General features: G+C 40.8%; 1 protein-coding gene across 5 annotated transcripts in view; it reads left to right on the forward strand.

The window, feature by feature from the left end:
- The window catches only part of PARVA (parvin alpha), a 183,284-nt gene extending 169,217 nt beyond the window's left edge, over positions 1-14,067 (forward strand). For 3 of the 5 annotated variants that reach the window (XR_004351242.1, XR_004351243.1, XM_032642017.1), the window contains one exon: positions 11,997-14,066. Coding sequence is in view for 3 of the 5 variants with exons in the window: in XM_032642017.1 (XP_032497908.1) it covers positions 11,997-12,073 (77 nt within the window). In the remaining 2 variants the exon portion in view is untranslated. Of the gene's footprint in view, positions 1-11,996 lie in introns of all 5 variants that reach the window. The other 2 variants (XM_032642019.1, XM_032642020.1) reach the window with 1 other exon arrangement.
- The last annotated feature ends 1,115 nt before the right edge of the window (positions 14,068-15,182 follow it).

Raw genomic sequence — 15,182 nt, forward strand, 5'->3', positions numbered from 1 at the left:
ATGTAGCTTTTTTTTTTCATTTCCTAGAATGTGTTTGAGCCTATATGACTACCAGTCTAAGGTGAGTAGATACAGGATGGGGTTAACATACTTGAAAAACAGGCTAACCACAAATCAAAAACATACAATAGATTCACACAAAAAAAACAAAAGATGAGAACATAAGTATAATACAAAAGAAAATCATCAAACCACAAAAAGAAAGGGACAAAGAAGAAATATAAAATCAATGGGGAAAAGTGTTAAAATGGCAATAAATAGATATCTATCAATAATTACCTTAAATGTCAATGGACACAATGCTCCAATCAAAACACACAGAGCAGCAGAGTGGATTTTTTTAAAAAAGAGCTTACAATATGCTGCCTACAAGAGACCCACTTTAGGGCAAAGGATATACATAGATTGAAAGTGAGGGGATGGAAAAAGATATTTCAAGCAAATGGGAATGAAAAAACAGAGGTTACAATTCTCATATCAGACAAAATAGACTTTAAAACATAGGCCATAAAGATAAAGGACACTGTATAATGATAAAAGGATCAACACAGGAAGAGGATTGTACACTTGTCAACATACAGGCACCTAATATAGGAGCACCCAAATACATAAAACAAATACTAACAGACATAAAGAGAGAAAATGACAGTAATATAATAATAGTAGGAGACTTTAACACCCCACTCACATCAATGGACAGCTCTTCTAGACAGAAAATTAATAAGGTAACAGAGATCTTAAATGATACAGTAGAACAGTTATACATAATTGATATTTTCAGGACATTACATCCAAAAAATCAGAATACACATTCTTTTCAAGTGCACATGGAACATTCTCTAGGATTGACCACACACTAGGGTACAAAACAAGCCTCAACAAATTTAAGAGTACAGAAATTATCTCAAACATCTTTTCTGACTACACTAGCATGAAACTAGAAATCAACCACAGAAAAAGAAACGAGAAAAAAATGATTACATGGAGATTAAACAACGTACTACTAAAAAACAACTGGATCAACGATGAAATCAAAAAGGAAATTTAAAAATACCTTGAGACAAATGACAGTGAAAACACACCATACAAAATCTTTGGGGTGCAGCAAGAGCAGTTCTCAGAGGAAAGTTCATAGCAACACACACCTTTCTCAGAAAACAAGAAAAATCAAGTAAACAACCTAACCTACACTTAAAAGAATTAGAAAAAGAACAAACAAAACCTAAAGTCAGCAGAAGGAAATAATAAAGATCAGAGAGGAAATAAATAAAATAGAGATTTAAAAAACAATAGACATTCTCTGACATAAATCACAGCAGGATTTTTTTTGATCCACCTCGTAGAGTAATGAAAATTAAAACAAAGATAAACAAATGGGACCTAATTAAACTTAAAAGGTTTTGCACAGCAAAGGAAACCATAAACACGAAAAGACAACCCACAGAATGGGAGAAAATATTTGCAAAGGAAGCAACTGACAAGGGATTAATCTCCAAAATACACAAACAGCTCAAGCAGCTCAATATCCAATAAAACCAAAAAACCCAATCAAAACATGAAGATCTAAATAGATGTTTCTCCAAAGAAGACATACAGATGGCCAAAAAGCACATGAAAAGATTCTCAACATTACTAATTATTAGAGAAATGCCAATCAAAACTACAAAGAGGTATCACCTCACAGTGGTCAGAATGACCATCATCAAAAAAATCTACAAATAGTAAATGCTAGAGAGGATGTGGAGAAAAGGGAACCCTCCTACACTGTTGGTGGGAATGTAATTGGTACAACTATTATGGAGAACAGTATGGAGGTTCCTTAAAAAACTAAAAATAGAACTACCATATGATCCTGCAATCCCACTCCTGGACATATACCCAGATAAAACCATAATTCAAAAAGATACATGCACCCCTATGTTCATGGCAGCACAATTTACAATAGCCAGGACGTGGAAGCAACCTAAATGTCCATCGACAGAGGAATGGATAAAGAAGATGTGGTGTGTGTGTATGTATGTATGTATATATATATATATATATATATATATATATCACAATGGAATATTACTCAGCCATAAAAAAGAATGAAAGAATGTCATTTGCAGCAACATGGATGGACCTAGAGATTGTCATACTGAGTGAAGTAAGTCAGACAGAGAAAAACAAATATCATATATCGCTTATATGTGGAATCTTTAAAAATGTTACAAATGAACCTATTTACAACACAGAAATAGAGTCACAGATGTAGAAAACAAAGTTATGGTTACCAGGGGGGAAAAGGAGGGGAGGGATAAACTGGGAGATTGGAGTTGACATATACACACTACAATATATAAAGTAGATTAATAAAAGACCTACTGTATAGCATAGGGAATTCTTCTCAATACTCTGTAATGACCTACATGGGAAAAGAATTTTAAAAAGAGTGGATATATATATGTGTAACTGATTCGCTTTGCTGTACAGAAGAAACTAACACAACATTGCAAATCAACTATACTCCAATAAAAATTAAATTTTAAAAAACAATAGGAAAAAAATCAATAAAACCAAGAGGTGGTTCTTTGAAAGGGTAAACAAGATTGACAAACCTCTAGCCAGGCTCACCAAGAAGAAAAGAGAGAGAACCAAAATTAACAAAATAAGAAATGACAAAGGAGACACAACAACCCATACCACAGAAATACAGAAAACCATAAGAGAATACTATGAACAATTATATGCCAACAAATTCAACAATCTAGAAGAAATGGACAAGTTTCTAGAAACATACAGCCCACCAAAATTGAATCAAGAAGAAACAGATAATTTGAACAGACCGATCACTAGAGATGAAGTAGAATCTGTAATTTTAAAACTCCCTACAAACAAAAGTCCAGGACCAGATGGCTTCACAGGTGAATTCTACCAAACATACAAACAAGAACTTTTACCGATCCTTCTCAAACTATTCCAAAAACTTGAAGAGGAGGGAACACTCCTAAAGACATTCTACGAAGCCACAATCATCCTGATACCAAAACCAGCAAAGTCCTAGCCAGCCACAGCAATCAGATGAGAAAAAGAAATAAAAGGTATCCAGATTGGAAGGGAAAAGGTAACATTGTCATTATATGCAGATGTCATGATTCCGTATAGAGAAAACCCTAAAGACTCCTAGAGCTGATAAATGAATTCAGCAATGTAGCAGGATACAAGATTAACAAGATTCTTTTTTTTATAGTTTCCTTTGCTGTGTAAAAGCTTGTAAGTTTGAGTAGGTCCCATTTGTTTGTTTTTGTTTTGTACATATGTATAATGGAATACTATTCAGCCATGAAAAAGAACAAAATAATGCCATTTGCAGCAACATGGATACAACTTGAGATTATCATACTAAGTGAAGTAAGTCAGAAAGAGAAAGACAAATACCATATGATATCACTTATACGTGGAATCTAAAATATGACACAAATGAACCTATCTACGAAACATAAACAGACTCACAGACATAGAGAACAGACTTGTGCTTGCCAAGGGGGAGGGGGTTGGGGGAGGGATGGAATGGGAGGTTTGGGTTAGCAGAGATAAGCTATTATATATGCAATGGATAAACAACAAGGTCCTACTGTATATTCAGTATCCTATGATAAACCATAATGGAAAATAATATATATATGTATGTATGTGTATATATATATATCTGAGTCACTTTTCTGTACAGCAGAAATTAACACATTGTAAATCAACTATACTTCAATATAAATAAATAAATAGATAGATACATTCTAAAAGAAAAGAAGACACAGGGTGGCTGATTGGATAAAGAAAAAAATGCCCATCTAAATGCTACTTACAAGAGACTCACTTCAGAACTGAAGATACACACAGACTGAAAGTAAGGGGAAGGAAGAATATTTCATGCAAATGGAATGACCAAAGCAGGAGTAACAATACTCATATAAGACAAAATAGACTTTAAAACAAAGTCTATAGCAAAAGACAAGGGCATTAAATAATGATAAAGGGGGGCTTCCCTGGTGGCGCAATGGTTGAGAGTCCGCCTGCCGATGCTGGGGACACGGGTTTGTGCCCCAGTCTGGGAAGATCCCACATGCCGCAGAGCGGCTAGGCCCGTGAGCCATGGCCACTGAGCCTGCACATCCGGAGCCTGTGCTCCGCAACAGCAGAGGCCACAACAGTGAGAGGCCCACGTACTGCAAAATAATAATAATGATAAAGGGATCAATACAAGAAGAAGATGTAACACTTGTTAACATATATGCACTTAAATATATAAAGCAAACATTGACATAACAGGAGAAATTGACAGTAATACAATAATAGTAGGGGACTTTTTAAAATTTATTTTTTGGCTGTGTTGGGTCTTCGTTGCTGCACACGGGCTTTCTCTAGTTGCAGCAAGTGGTGGCTACTCTTCGTTGCAGTGCGTGGGCTCCTCATTGCAGTGGCTTCTCTTGTTGTGGAGCACGGGCTCCAGGCACACAGGTTTCAGTAGTTGTGGCACGGCATGTGGGATCTTCCCAGACCAGGGCTCAAGCCTGTGTCCCCTGCATTGGCAGGCAGATTCTAAACCACTGTGCCACCAGGGAAGTCCCACTTGGGGACTTTAATACCCACTTACATCAATGAACAGATAACCAGAAGAAAATCAGTAAGGAAACAGTGGTCTTAAATGATATATTAGATTAGTTGGACCTAATAGATATCTACATTCCACCCAGAAATAGCAGAATACACGTTTTTTTCAAGTGCACGTGGAATGTTCTCCAGGATAGAGCACATCCTAGGCCACAAAACAAGTCTCAACAAATTTAAGAGGATAGAAATTATATCAAGCATTTTCCCAAACACAATGGTATGAAACTAGAAATCCATTACAGGAAGAAAAATGGGAAAAGCACAAACACATGGAGACTAAACAATGTTCTACTTTAAAAAAACAGTGGGTCAATGAAAAAAATCAAAAAAGAAAGCAGAAAATACCTCGAGACAAACGAAAATGGAAACACAACTTTCCAAAATCTGTGGGATGCAGGAAAAGCAGTTCTGAGAGGGAACCTTATAGCAATACAGGACTATTTAAAGAAATAAGAAAAAAATCTCTAATAAACAATCTAACTGACCATCTAATGGAATTAGAGAAAGAAGAACAAACAAAGCCCAAAGTTAGCAGAAGGAAGGAAATAATAAAGATCAGAGAGTAAATAAATAAAATAGAGACCAAAAAAAAAAAAAACAAAACCCAAATATCAATGAAACCAAAAGCTGGCATTTTTTTTGAAAAGATAAACAAAATTGACAGATTTTTACCCAAGCTCACCAAGGGAAAAAAAAGAGAGAGGATCCCAAAAAACAAAATAAGAAATGAAAGAAGAGAAATAACAACCAATATCACAGAGATACAAAAAAATCATAAGAGAATACTATGAACAGTTATATGCCAAAAACTTGGACAACCTAGAAGAAATGGTCAAATTTCTAGAAACATACAACCTTCCAAGACTGAATCAGGAAGAAACAGTCTGAACAGAGTGATCACTAGTAGTGAATTGAATTTGTAATTTTAAGAAAACCAAACAAACAAACAAAAAGAAAAAAACTCCCAGAAAACAAAAGTCCAGAAAGCTTCACAGGGAAATTCTACCAAACATATAAAGAAGAACTAATATCATCCTTCTCAACTATTAAAAAAATTGAAGAGGAGAGAACATTTGTAAACTCACTTCTACAAGGCCATCATTACCTTGATACCAAAATCAGGCAAAGACACTACAAAAAAAAAAAGAAAATCGCAGGCCAATATCTAAGATAAATGTAAACAAAAATTCTCAACAAAATATTACCAAACCAAATTCAACAATATAAAAATCCCAAAATCAAGTGTGATTTATTCCAGGAATGCAAGAATGGTTCAGTATCCCCAAATCAATATGAAACATCACATTAACAAAAAGAAGGATAAAAATCACACGATTATCTCAATAGACACAGAAAAGGCATTTGACAAAATTCAACATCCATTCATGACAAAAATTCTCATCAAGTTGTTATAGAACGAACATATCTCAATATAATAAAGGCAATTTATGACAAACTCACAGCTAACACCATACTCAACAACAAAAAGTTAAAAGCTTTTTCTCTAGAACCAGGAACACGACAAGGATGCCCATTCTCATCACTTCTGGTTAACATAGTTTGGAAGTCCTAGCCGTAACAATCGGAAAAGAAATAGATATAAAAGGCATCCAACCAGATGGGAAGAAGTAAAACTGTCACTATTTGTAGATGACATGATACTATGTATTGAAAACTCTAAAGTCTCCACCAAAAAATGATTAGAACTAATAAGTGAATTCAGTAAAGTTGCAGGATATAAGAATACCTAGGAATAAACTTAACTAAGGAGGTGAAAGTCCTATAATCTGAAAACCATAAAACACTTATGAAGGAAATTGAAGACAATACAGAGAAATGGAAAGATATCCCATGTTCATGGATTGGAAGAATTAATATTGTTAAAATGTCCATACTACCCAAAGCAATCTACAGATTTAACACAATCCCTACCAAAATACCCATGACGTTTTTCACAAAACTAGAACAAATAATCCTAAAACGTATATGTAACCACAAAACACCCCAAATTGCAAAAGCAATCTTAAGAAAAAAGAACAAAGCTGGAGGAATCACTCGCCCTGACTTTAGACTATACTACAAAGCTACAGTAATCAAAATAGCATGGTGCTTGCACAAAAACAGACACATAGATCAATGGAATAGAATAGTGAGCCCAGAAATAAACCCACACACTTGTGGTCAATTAATCTAAAACAAAGGAGGCAAGAATATATGATGGGAAAAAGTCTATTCAATAAGTGGTACAAGGAAAACTGGACAGCTACATGTAAAAGAATAAAATTAGAACACTTGTTCATATCATATACAAAAATAAACTCAAAATGAATTGAAGACCTAAATTTAAGATCTGAAACCATAAAACTCCTAGAGGACAACATAGGCAGAACACTCTTTGCCATAAGTTGTAGCAACATTTTGGGGGATCTCTCTCCTAACACAAAAGAAATAAAAGCAAAAATAAATAAATGGGACCTAATTAAACTTAAAAACTTGCACAGCAAAAGAAATATTGACAAAATGAAAAGACAACCTACTGAATGGAAGAAAATATTTGCAAATGAGATTACCAGTAAGTGGTTAGTTCCCAAAATATAGAAATAGCTTATACAACTCAATATCAAAAAGTCAAACAACCTGATTAAAAAATGGGCAGATGTGCATCTGGAGCTTGTGCTCTGCAACGGGAGAGGCCGCGACAGTGAGAGGCCCGTGCACCGTGATGAAGAGTGGCCCCCGCTCACCGCAACTAGAGAAATCCCTCGCACAGAAACAAAGACCCAACACAGCCAAAAATAAATAAAGAAAGAAGTTTTCATTTTTAAAAAAAGGGCAGAAAACCTGAATAGATATTTTTCCGAAGAACATGTACAGATGACCAACAGGCACGTGAAAAGATGCTCAACATGGCTAATCATCAGAGAAATGCAAATCAAAACAATAATGAGATATCATGTCACACCTGTCAGAATGGCTACCATCAAAAAGTCTGCAAATAGGGCTTCCCTGGTGGCACAGTGGTTGAGAGTACGCCTGCCGATACAGGGGACACGGGTTCGTGCCCCGGTCCGGGAAGATCCCATGTGCCGCGGAGCGGCTGGGCCCGTGAGCCATGGCCGCTGAGCCTGCGCGTCCGGAGCCTGTGCTCCGCAACTGGAGAGGCCACAACAGTGAGGGGCCCGCGTACCGCAAAAAAAAAAAAAAAAAAGAAAAAAAAAAAGGGGGAGACATCACTAAAACACACAATAAAATAATATTAAAAAAAAAAAAAAGTCTGCAAATAATAAATGCTGGAGAGGGTGTGGATAAAAGAGAACCCTTCTACACTGTTGGTGGGAATGTAAACTGTTGCAACCACTATGGAAACAGTATGGAGCTTCCTCCAAAACTAAAAATAGAACTACCATATGATCCAGCAATTCCACTGCTGGGTATATATCTGGAAAAGATGAAAACTAATTCAAAAAGATACATGCACCCTGATGTTCACAGCAGCACTATTTACAATAGCCAAGACATGGAAGCAACCCAAGTGCTCATCAACAGATGAATGGATCAAGAAGATGTGGTATATATATAATATGGAATACTACTCAGCCATAAAAAAGAATGAAATAGTGCCATTTGCAGCAATGTGGATGGACCTAGAGAATACTATGCTTAGTGAAATAAGCCAGAGAAAGGCAAATACTATATGATTTCACTTATATGTGGAATCTTAAAAATAAAACAAATTAATATAACAAAACGGAGACTCACAGATATGAGAACAAACTAGTGATTACCAGGGGGGAAAGGGAATGAGGGAGGGGGAAGATAGTGGTAGGGGATTAACAAACTACTATGCCTAAAATAAATAAGCAAGGATATACTGTACAGCATAGGAAAATATAGCCATTGTTTTATAATAACTTTAAATGGAGTAAAATCTACAAAAATATTGAATCACTGTGTTGTATACCTGAAACTAATATAACACTGTAAATCAACTATAGTGTAAATCAGCAATAAAAGGAAAAAGAAATAAATTGGAGTAAATTAAATGGTCATTTTGAAACATTCTCCCATATTGGACATTTTCTTTCTCTAGCAATCATAGAACTCCCCTGTCTTTAAAAGGGAACAACAGGGCTTCCCTGGTGGCGCAGTGGTTGGGAGTCCGCCTGCCGATTCAGGGGACACGGGTTCGTGCCCCGGTCCGGGAAGATCCCACATGCCGCGGAGCGGCTGGGCCCGTGAGCCATAGCCGCTAAGCCAGCGCGTCAGGAGCCTCTACTCCACAACAGGAGAGGCTACAACAGTGAGAGGCCCGCATAGCGCAAAAAAAAAAAAAAAAAAAAAAAAAAAGGGAACAACAAATCCTCCCACCTCCATCCATAGCTCTCCTTCCTCAGGCTCCCAAGTTCATCCTTTGCACCCATGCCCATTGCCTCCACCGCTCATCTGCCCATTCTGCTGTTCACACCTTGCCACCACCTGCACATGGCCTTGCTCTCTCCCAAGCCACCAGCAGGACCATGTCCCCTGGGAACTCTTTCCAGCCCTTACCCTCTTCACCCTCTTGGGAGCTCTATTGGTCATCCCCTCTTTCTGGAATTTTCTTTCTTGGCTTCCAGGACATTGGGAAATCATTCATGCATTTATTAATATCTTTTGAGGTCTGTGCATGCCAGTTACTGGGCCAGGCACTGGAGCAAAGCAAGATCAACTGTCTGCAGTCACGTTGGTCACGCTCCGAGCAAAGGCAGATTTCATTAGATAAGCACACAAACCACTGCTTGAGAACTGGAGTGAGTGCTATGAAGGAAGAGTGCGGGGGTTGTGAGAACATAAGACAGGGTGCCCTCACCAAGGCCAGGTGTCAAGGCTTCACTCAGGAGGCAGTGCTTTGAGCTGAGGTCTGCAAGAGGATCAGGAGGCAGCTACTTGGGAAGAACAATCTAGATGTTGCAACAGCATGTGCAGAGGCCAAGATGATGGAGGAGCACAGCCTACTGGGATGTTGTGAAAGGAAGCCCCTGTGACCAGTGCAGAGTGAATGAGGGGGAACGTGGCATGAAGTGAGACTGGAAGGGTGGGCCGGAGTCAGCTTTTGCCTTGTAAAACCATGGATTAGGATTCTGGACTTTATCTTATGTGAAATAGCTGTGTGGGCATACAAGTTGTGACCTGCACAATCCCTGGGGCCAGAGTTATATTGTAGTCTGCGGTAATGATACCTTGGAAATATGAAGATGTGCCCTGGAGTTGTGCAGTGTGCATCCTGCACAACCATACCCAGAAGCCAAACAGTCTAGCTGCAGTGGGTAGAATGGACTGGAGAGGGCAAGAGGCTTTGAGGAGCCCAGTTAGGAGCCTGCTGCAGTGGCCCCAATGTCAGCCTACCTTCCCCTTCACGCTCACTCCCTTAGTGAGCTCACCTTTGTCCCTGTCTGCCTTTCTAGCAGTTCCTTCTTAGGGTAACTTCCTAATCTTTGACTTGGGTGGAATTTAAGGAACGCTCATCACCAAGCAGTCAGCGGAGGACAGGAATCAGCCCAGAGGGCATAGGACCCTACCTCAGCATGAGCATGGCAGGGGAGCAGGGCTCAGCCACTGGGCAGGGTCCAAGCTGGAGGCTCACATATGTGCACGAACCGACATGGGAGCAGAAAGGAAGCTGAGCTCCAGGCCTCACGGGTGGTCCCTGAGCCCCTGGTCATTCGGCAAGAGAGCTTGGAGCAGCGTCTGAGCCCAGCAGGGGTGGAGTAGGGTTGGTCTACAACTGGGATAAGGCCTGGGAGGGGGCAGGCAGGATGGGGCCCAGGGGTTTGGGGAGCCCTAAGGAGATTCCCCAGCCCTGGGCCCTTGGCTTATGGCCCAGTAGGTGTTGATCTTTGTGGGGCCTAGGGCCTGGGCACACCTGACTGTGGCAGCTACAACTGCAAGAGTCCCAAGGCTAAGACCTGGAACCACAGCCCAGCCTGCCAGAGCCACCGGCCTCCCGTTCTGCTGGTCCTGGACGATCCCTGTTCCTGTTGACCATGCCGCTGCTGGAGCCCTGACATTGTCCCCCAATCCCTTCCCTCCCAGTGACTCAGCCTCCCATCTTTGGAACCCAGAGCATTTATTATTTTCTATTATTTTCTCTTACATCATTTACTTCATCAGACCTTCGGCACAGTTAGGGTTTTTTTCAAATAACTTTAGTGAAATATTATCCAACGAGCCACCATATAACCAGCACCCAGCTCAAGGGATACAGCAATCCCAGCTCCCCAGTCTTCCCTCCGCTTGCCCTTTTTGGACATAATCTTCGACCGCAACTCTCCTGACTTGTATAGTCATCAGGCTTTTGCCTTTTTCCTTCTTTTTTTTTTTTTAAAACTTTTCCTTTTCCTTCTATTACCTCAGTCTGCATCCCTAAGTAGTAGGCAGAGTTCCTTTCTTTATGTTTTCACTATGCCAGGTCCTCAGGGAAGGCGCTTTCACAGGGGTGTGAGTGCAGAGGGGCAAGTGCAGGGTGGGGCCTTGGGGGGCAGGAGAAGGCAGAGGAGTCCACAGAGGGTTAGAGGGGCAGCCAGAGGAGGTGACCAGTAAAGAGAAGGAAGACAGGGAGGGGTCAGGGGAAGTGAGGGCGGGAGGAAATGGTTGTATAAAAGCTCAGGACCCATGGTGGAACTCTCCTGAAAATATAATCCAGCTCCCAGCCTCAAACCCGTCCGCCTTGCTCTGTCCTTAATCTTTCGGGTGACACATAATCTACTGAGTACTCCCTGCCGGGTGGGCTTCTCTGCCCTTTAGGTGCCCTCCCTCCCGTCTTAAGGGAGAGGCAGCTTAGTCCTCCTAACTCACCACTTCGTCCCCCAGTGTAGCTGCAGGCCCTCCCCTCGTTGCCCCCCCTCACGGCTGGCTCTGTGGGGCAGGGTGAAGGCAGAGGGAGAGGGGCCCCGAGAGACAGGTGAGACCCAGGGCACAGAGTCGGGTCGGGGTCCTCTCGCCTGGGATTCTGTTTCCAGGGCGAAAACTACATGCTCTGGGGTCTGCTTTCTTTCAGTGAGAGATGAGACGCCCATGCCCCAGCACCTCTGCCCCTCGCTGCCCCCTGCTCTGAATTCTCGCTGCACACACTGCCCATCCTTCAACACCCACCTGCCCCTGGTTGTCTCATGGGGATGCTCTTCTCTCCCAGCAGGACAGGGAGCTAGCTCTTCAGGAGCACAGAATGGTGTCCTATGGGAGAGGGGAGACACCCTCCCCAGGACCATGCTGGGCACGTGGTGGGTGGCAGAAGGAAGAGGACACCCGATGCCAGTTTGGGGCCATGTGGCACCACTGAAGCAATGTGTGTTTTTTTGTTTTCTATGCAGACATCGTCAACTGTGACCTGAAATCCACACTGCGAGTGTTGTACAACCTCTTCACCAAGTACCGGAATGTGGAGTGAGGGGCAGACTGGACCGTCCCCTGAACCGCCTTAACCTGCTTATTCCTGTCTCTTGCTCTGTGCTCTCTCCCAAGTCCGCCTGCTCTATTCCCAGAGATAGTGGAAACTGAGATTAGGAAGGAAATGATCAGTAACTCAGGGGGCTGACCCACACCTCCCAGGCTCTAAAGCTGACCCTGCAATGGCTTGTGAAGGTTGTTGCCATCCTGGTGCCAGGTCCAGATTTCCCTCAGTGTGATTTGGAACCAACTTAGGCACACCAACTCAGACACAAGAGCCCACCCACCCTCAGAAGATGAAGATAAAGATAATAGTTACCATCTAATGAGTGTAACCTATGGGCTGGGCACCACACTAAGTGCTCTGAGCTACTTAGACTCAAGAATACTCATGACTCCCATTGAAGCAGATGTTATCAGCCCCTTTTACAGATACGGAAACTGAGGCTCAGAGAGGTTACATGACTTGCCAGAAGCTGCCATTTGTTTTTCTTCTTTGAAGAACATATGTGTTAATAACCAGCCCATTGCATTACAGTCTCTGCACATTCTATTCTTGTGTGTGTGTGTGTGTGTGTGTGTGTGTGTGTGTACGTGTGCACCTGTGCCCTCCAAGAAGACAGGAGCCCCCTGATCTCACCACCAGGCAGGCTAGGTCAGGGCTCAGTGATTCACACTGAAATTGGCAAATCAAATTTCACCCAATTAATAGTGTGTGTGTGGCAGGAATCATGTCCCTCAACTCCTTCGCAAATGAAAATTACTCTTAATTCCTTCAGATTTGTAATAACCCCTTACTCTGGTTTCAGGGTGACATTTGGGGTGGATTCTGTTTAAAATTAATGGAATGGCACATTTTGCAGCCTTCTTGCTTGATTGCATGTAATGGAAGTGCCCTATATTTTCCTACAAAATAAGTCCTCAATTCACTATCGTTAGGCAAATGTACAATATACCCAGGCACCACAGAGAGCTGGGCGCGGGCCCATGCGAGCAGGGCTTGGGAAATAGGGCTTTTCAACAGGGACCCTTGAGCTTAAAGAAAGGAACTCCTTTTTGCCCTCTAATTGATCATTTAGACCATTTCTGGCTAAGTCTGCCCACATGCAATTACTGGCTAATTCAGGCGAGGAAAAATGTAAGTTATTTAGACTCAAGCTGAGTGGTTTCCTTGCGTGGGTTACCCGCAGGCTTGCGGTTACATGGATCCCCTCTACATGAACCCAAGTTTGGAATACAGGGCTCTAGTTGTCCCAGCCTGCGGGGCCTGGAGGGATAGGAAAGGGGCTGAAGTGGGGGTGACTAGGAGGACAAGAAGCGTGGGGCAAATACTCACACACTTAGCATGCGTGGGACCCCCTTAGACCGAAGGTTGCAGCTTGGGGTACTTAACACTTGTACTCATAAGTTGACCAAGCCCTTGGGATAATTAATAACTTGTACTGATATTATATCTTCATTATAGAATTTTCCTAAGTATGCTCAGGGGACACCAGTCTGTATCCCCACCGCCAGAAGTCTATGCCTGCTTTGTCACTACTTTAGGCCCAACTGCCCAAAGCCCATCCCTAGTTTGAGGAATTCACTGTGATCTCTGTCTACACCACCCAGAGGGAGGCCTCCCATCATGTCCGAAACATTCCTTCCAGCTTTTCATCACTTCTTACTCTATGGTCTAGCTGCAGTCACTCAGAACCCATACAATTTCAATATACTACCTATTTCTGGGGAGATTTTGCTCTAAGAAAGAAGTATTAGCATAATGAGCATTAAGGATAGAAAGAAAATGTACTCTCTGGGTCAGTTTGTGTAAAAGTATACAATTCTTTTTACATAATTAGTGAAATATTTCATTTGTCATTAGGAAACACGAAATACTGTGATATTTGTTTGCTCTTTTAAATTCCTGATAGCAAATCAACATAAATAATTGCTTTGTCTCCTTGAGCAATACTAAAGCAGGATGAAATAAATAATGCATTCATTTAAACGTGCTTTGCTATATGAATTTTGTCTCCTTTTTTTGTGTTCTTATATTCAAGCTGCAAGTGGACAGTGGACAAGTGGCCTTATTAAGAGCATTCTTTTTTTATATTTTACAAATATACTGTATGAAGACACATCAGAACACTCGGAAACTTTTTTAATAGCAGGTCTAGTTTATCAGAAAATTGTGTTTTGAGACTGAGGTCTTCGCCACAGTCCAGAATCCCAGGGCTTGGGCCTGCCATCTCATTTAGAGGTTTTGTTTAGATTCTGGAACCTTCTGCATAATACATGACTATGTTTTTGAAGAGGGGTAAAAGGCATCAGGAAACAAGTAAACCAAACTTAACCCTCATCTCTTTTAAAAGAAAAAAGAAAAGCTGAGGCAAGAATCAAGTCTCTGTAGGCTCACTGGGTCCTTTTTTCCCCCTTTTCCTCTTTTCTAAATTTAAATTCATTGATTTTTTAATAGTTGATGTATAAATGGTACAAAATTTAAAAAGTGTGAATGGGTATCTAGTGAAAAACCTACTTCCTCTCCCTCCCCTCCCCCAGCAGCCAGTACCTGTCCCCAGAAGCAACTATTTTGTTCTGTTTCTTATATTCACTTCCAGAGATACCCCAACAATATAAAGCATATAATTATTTGTCAACATACATATAAAATCATTCTTTAAACATAAATAGCATATTATACATAGTATCATGCACATTGCTTTTTTCACTTAATGTTCTATCTTGGAGATTATTCTGCACTGAATATTAAAACTTCTTACAGTTTAAAATGAGAATATGAGTACTTTATAAATACAAATACACATCTCTGGTCTGCATGAGCTAGAAACCGAAATCCCTACCAGAAGGAGGTAATGTTGCCTAGACAGTGATTTCAAAAATCAAGACTGGTACCTACTGGGATGGGGGGGTAGGGAGGGCATTACCAGAAACATTCTTCTGTGCCCTAAACTGATTTTTTTAAAGGCCTCCTTTGGATTATTATGGTGAATGATGTACAGTTTGATTAAGCTTTCATTTATACATATTACTAGGGCTACTAATTTGTAATTGACTAAGAAAGTGCTAAAGGTTACTGAGTACCCCACAGTATCCTGCTATAAGCCTGA

The sequence above is a fragment of the Phocoena sinus genome, chromosome 8, assembly GCF_008692025.1.
Source record: "Phocoena sinus isolate mPhoSin1 chromosome 8, mPhoSin1.pri, whole genome shotgun sequence".
In the NCBI taxonomy this organism is placed as follows: Eukaryota; Metazoa; Chordata; class Mammalia; order Artiodactyla; family Phocoenidae; genus Phocoena; species Phocoena sinus.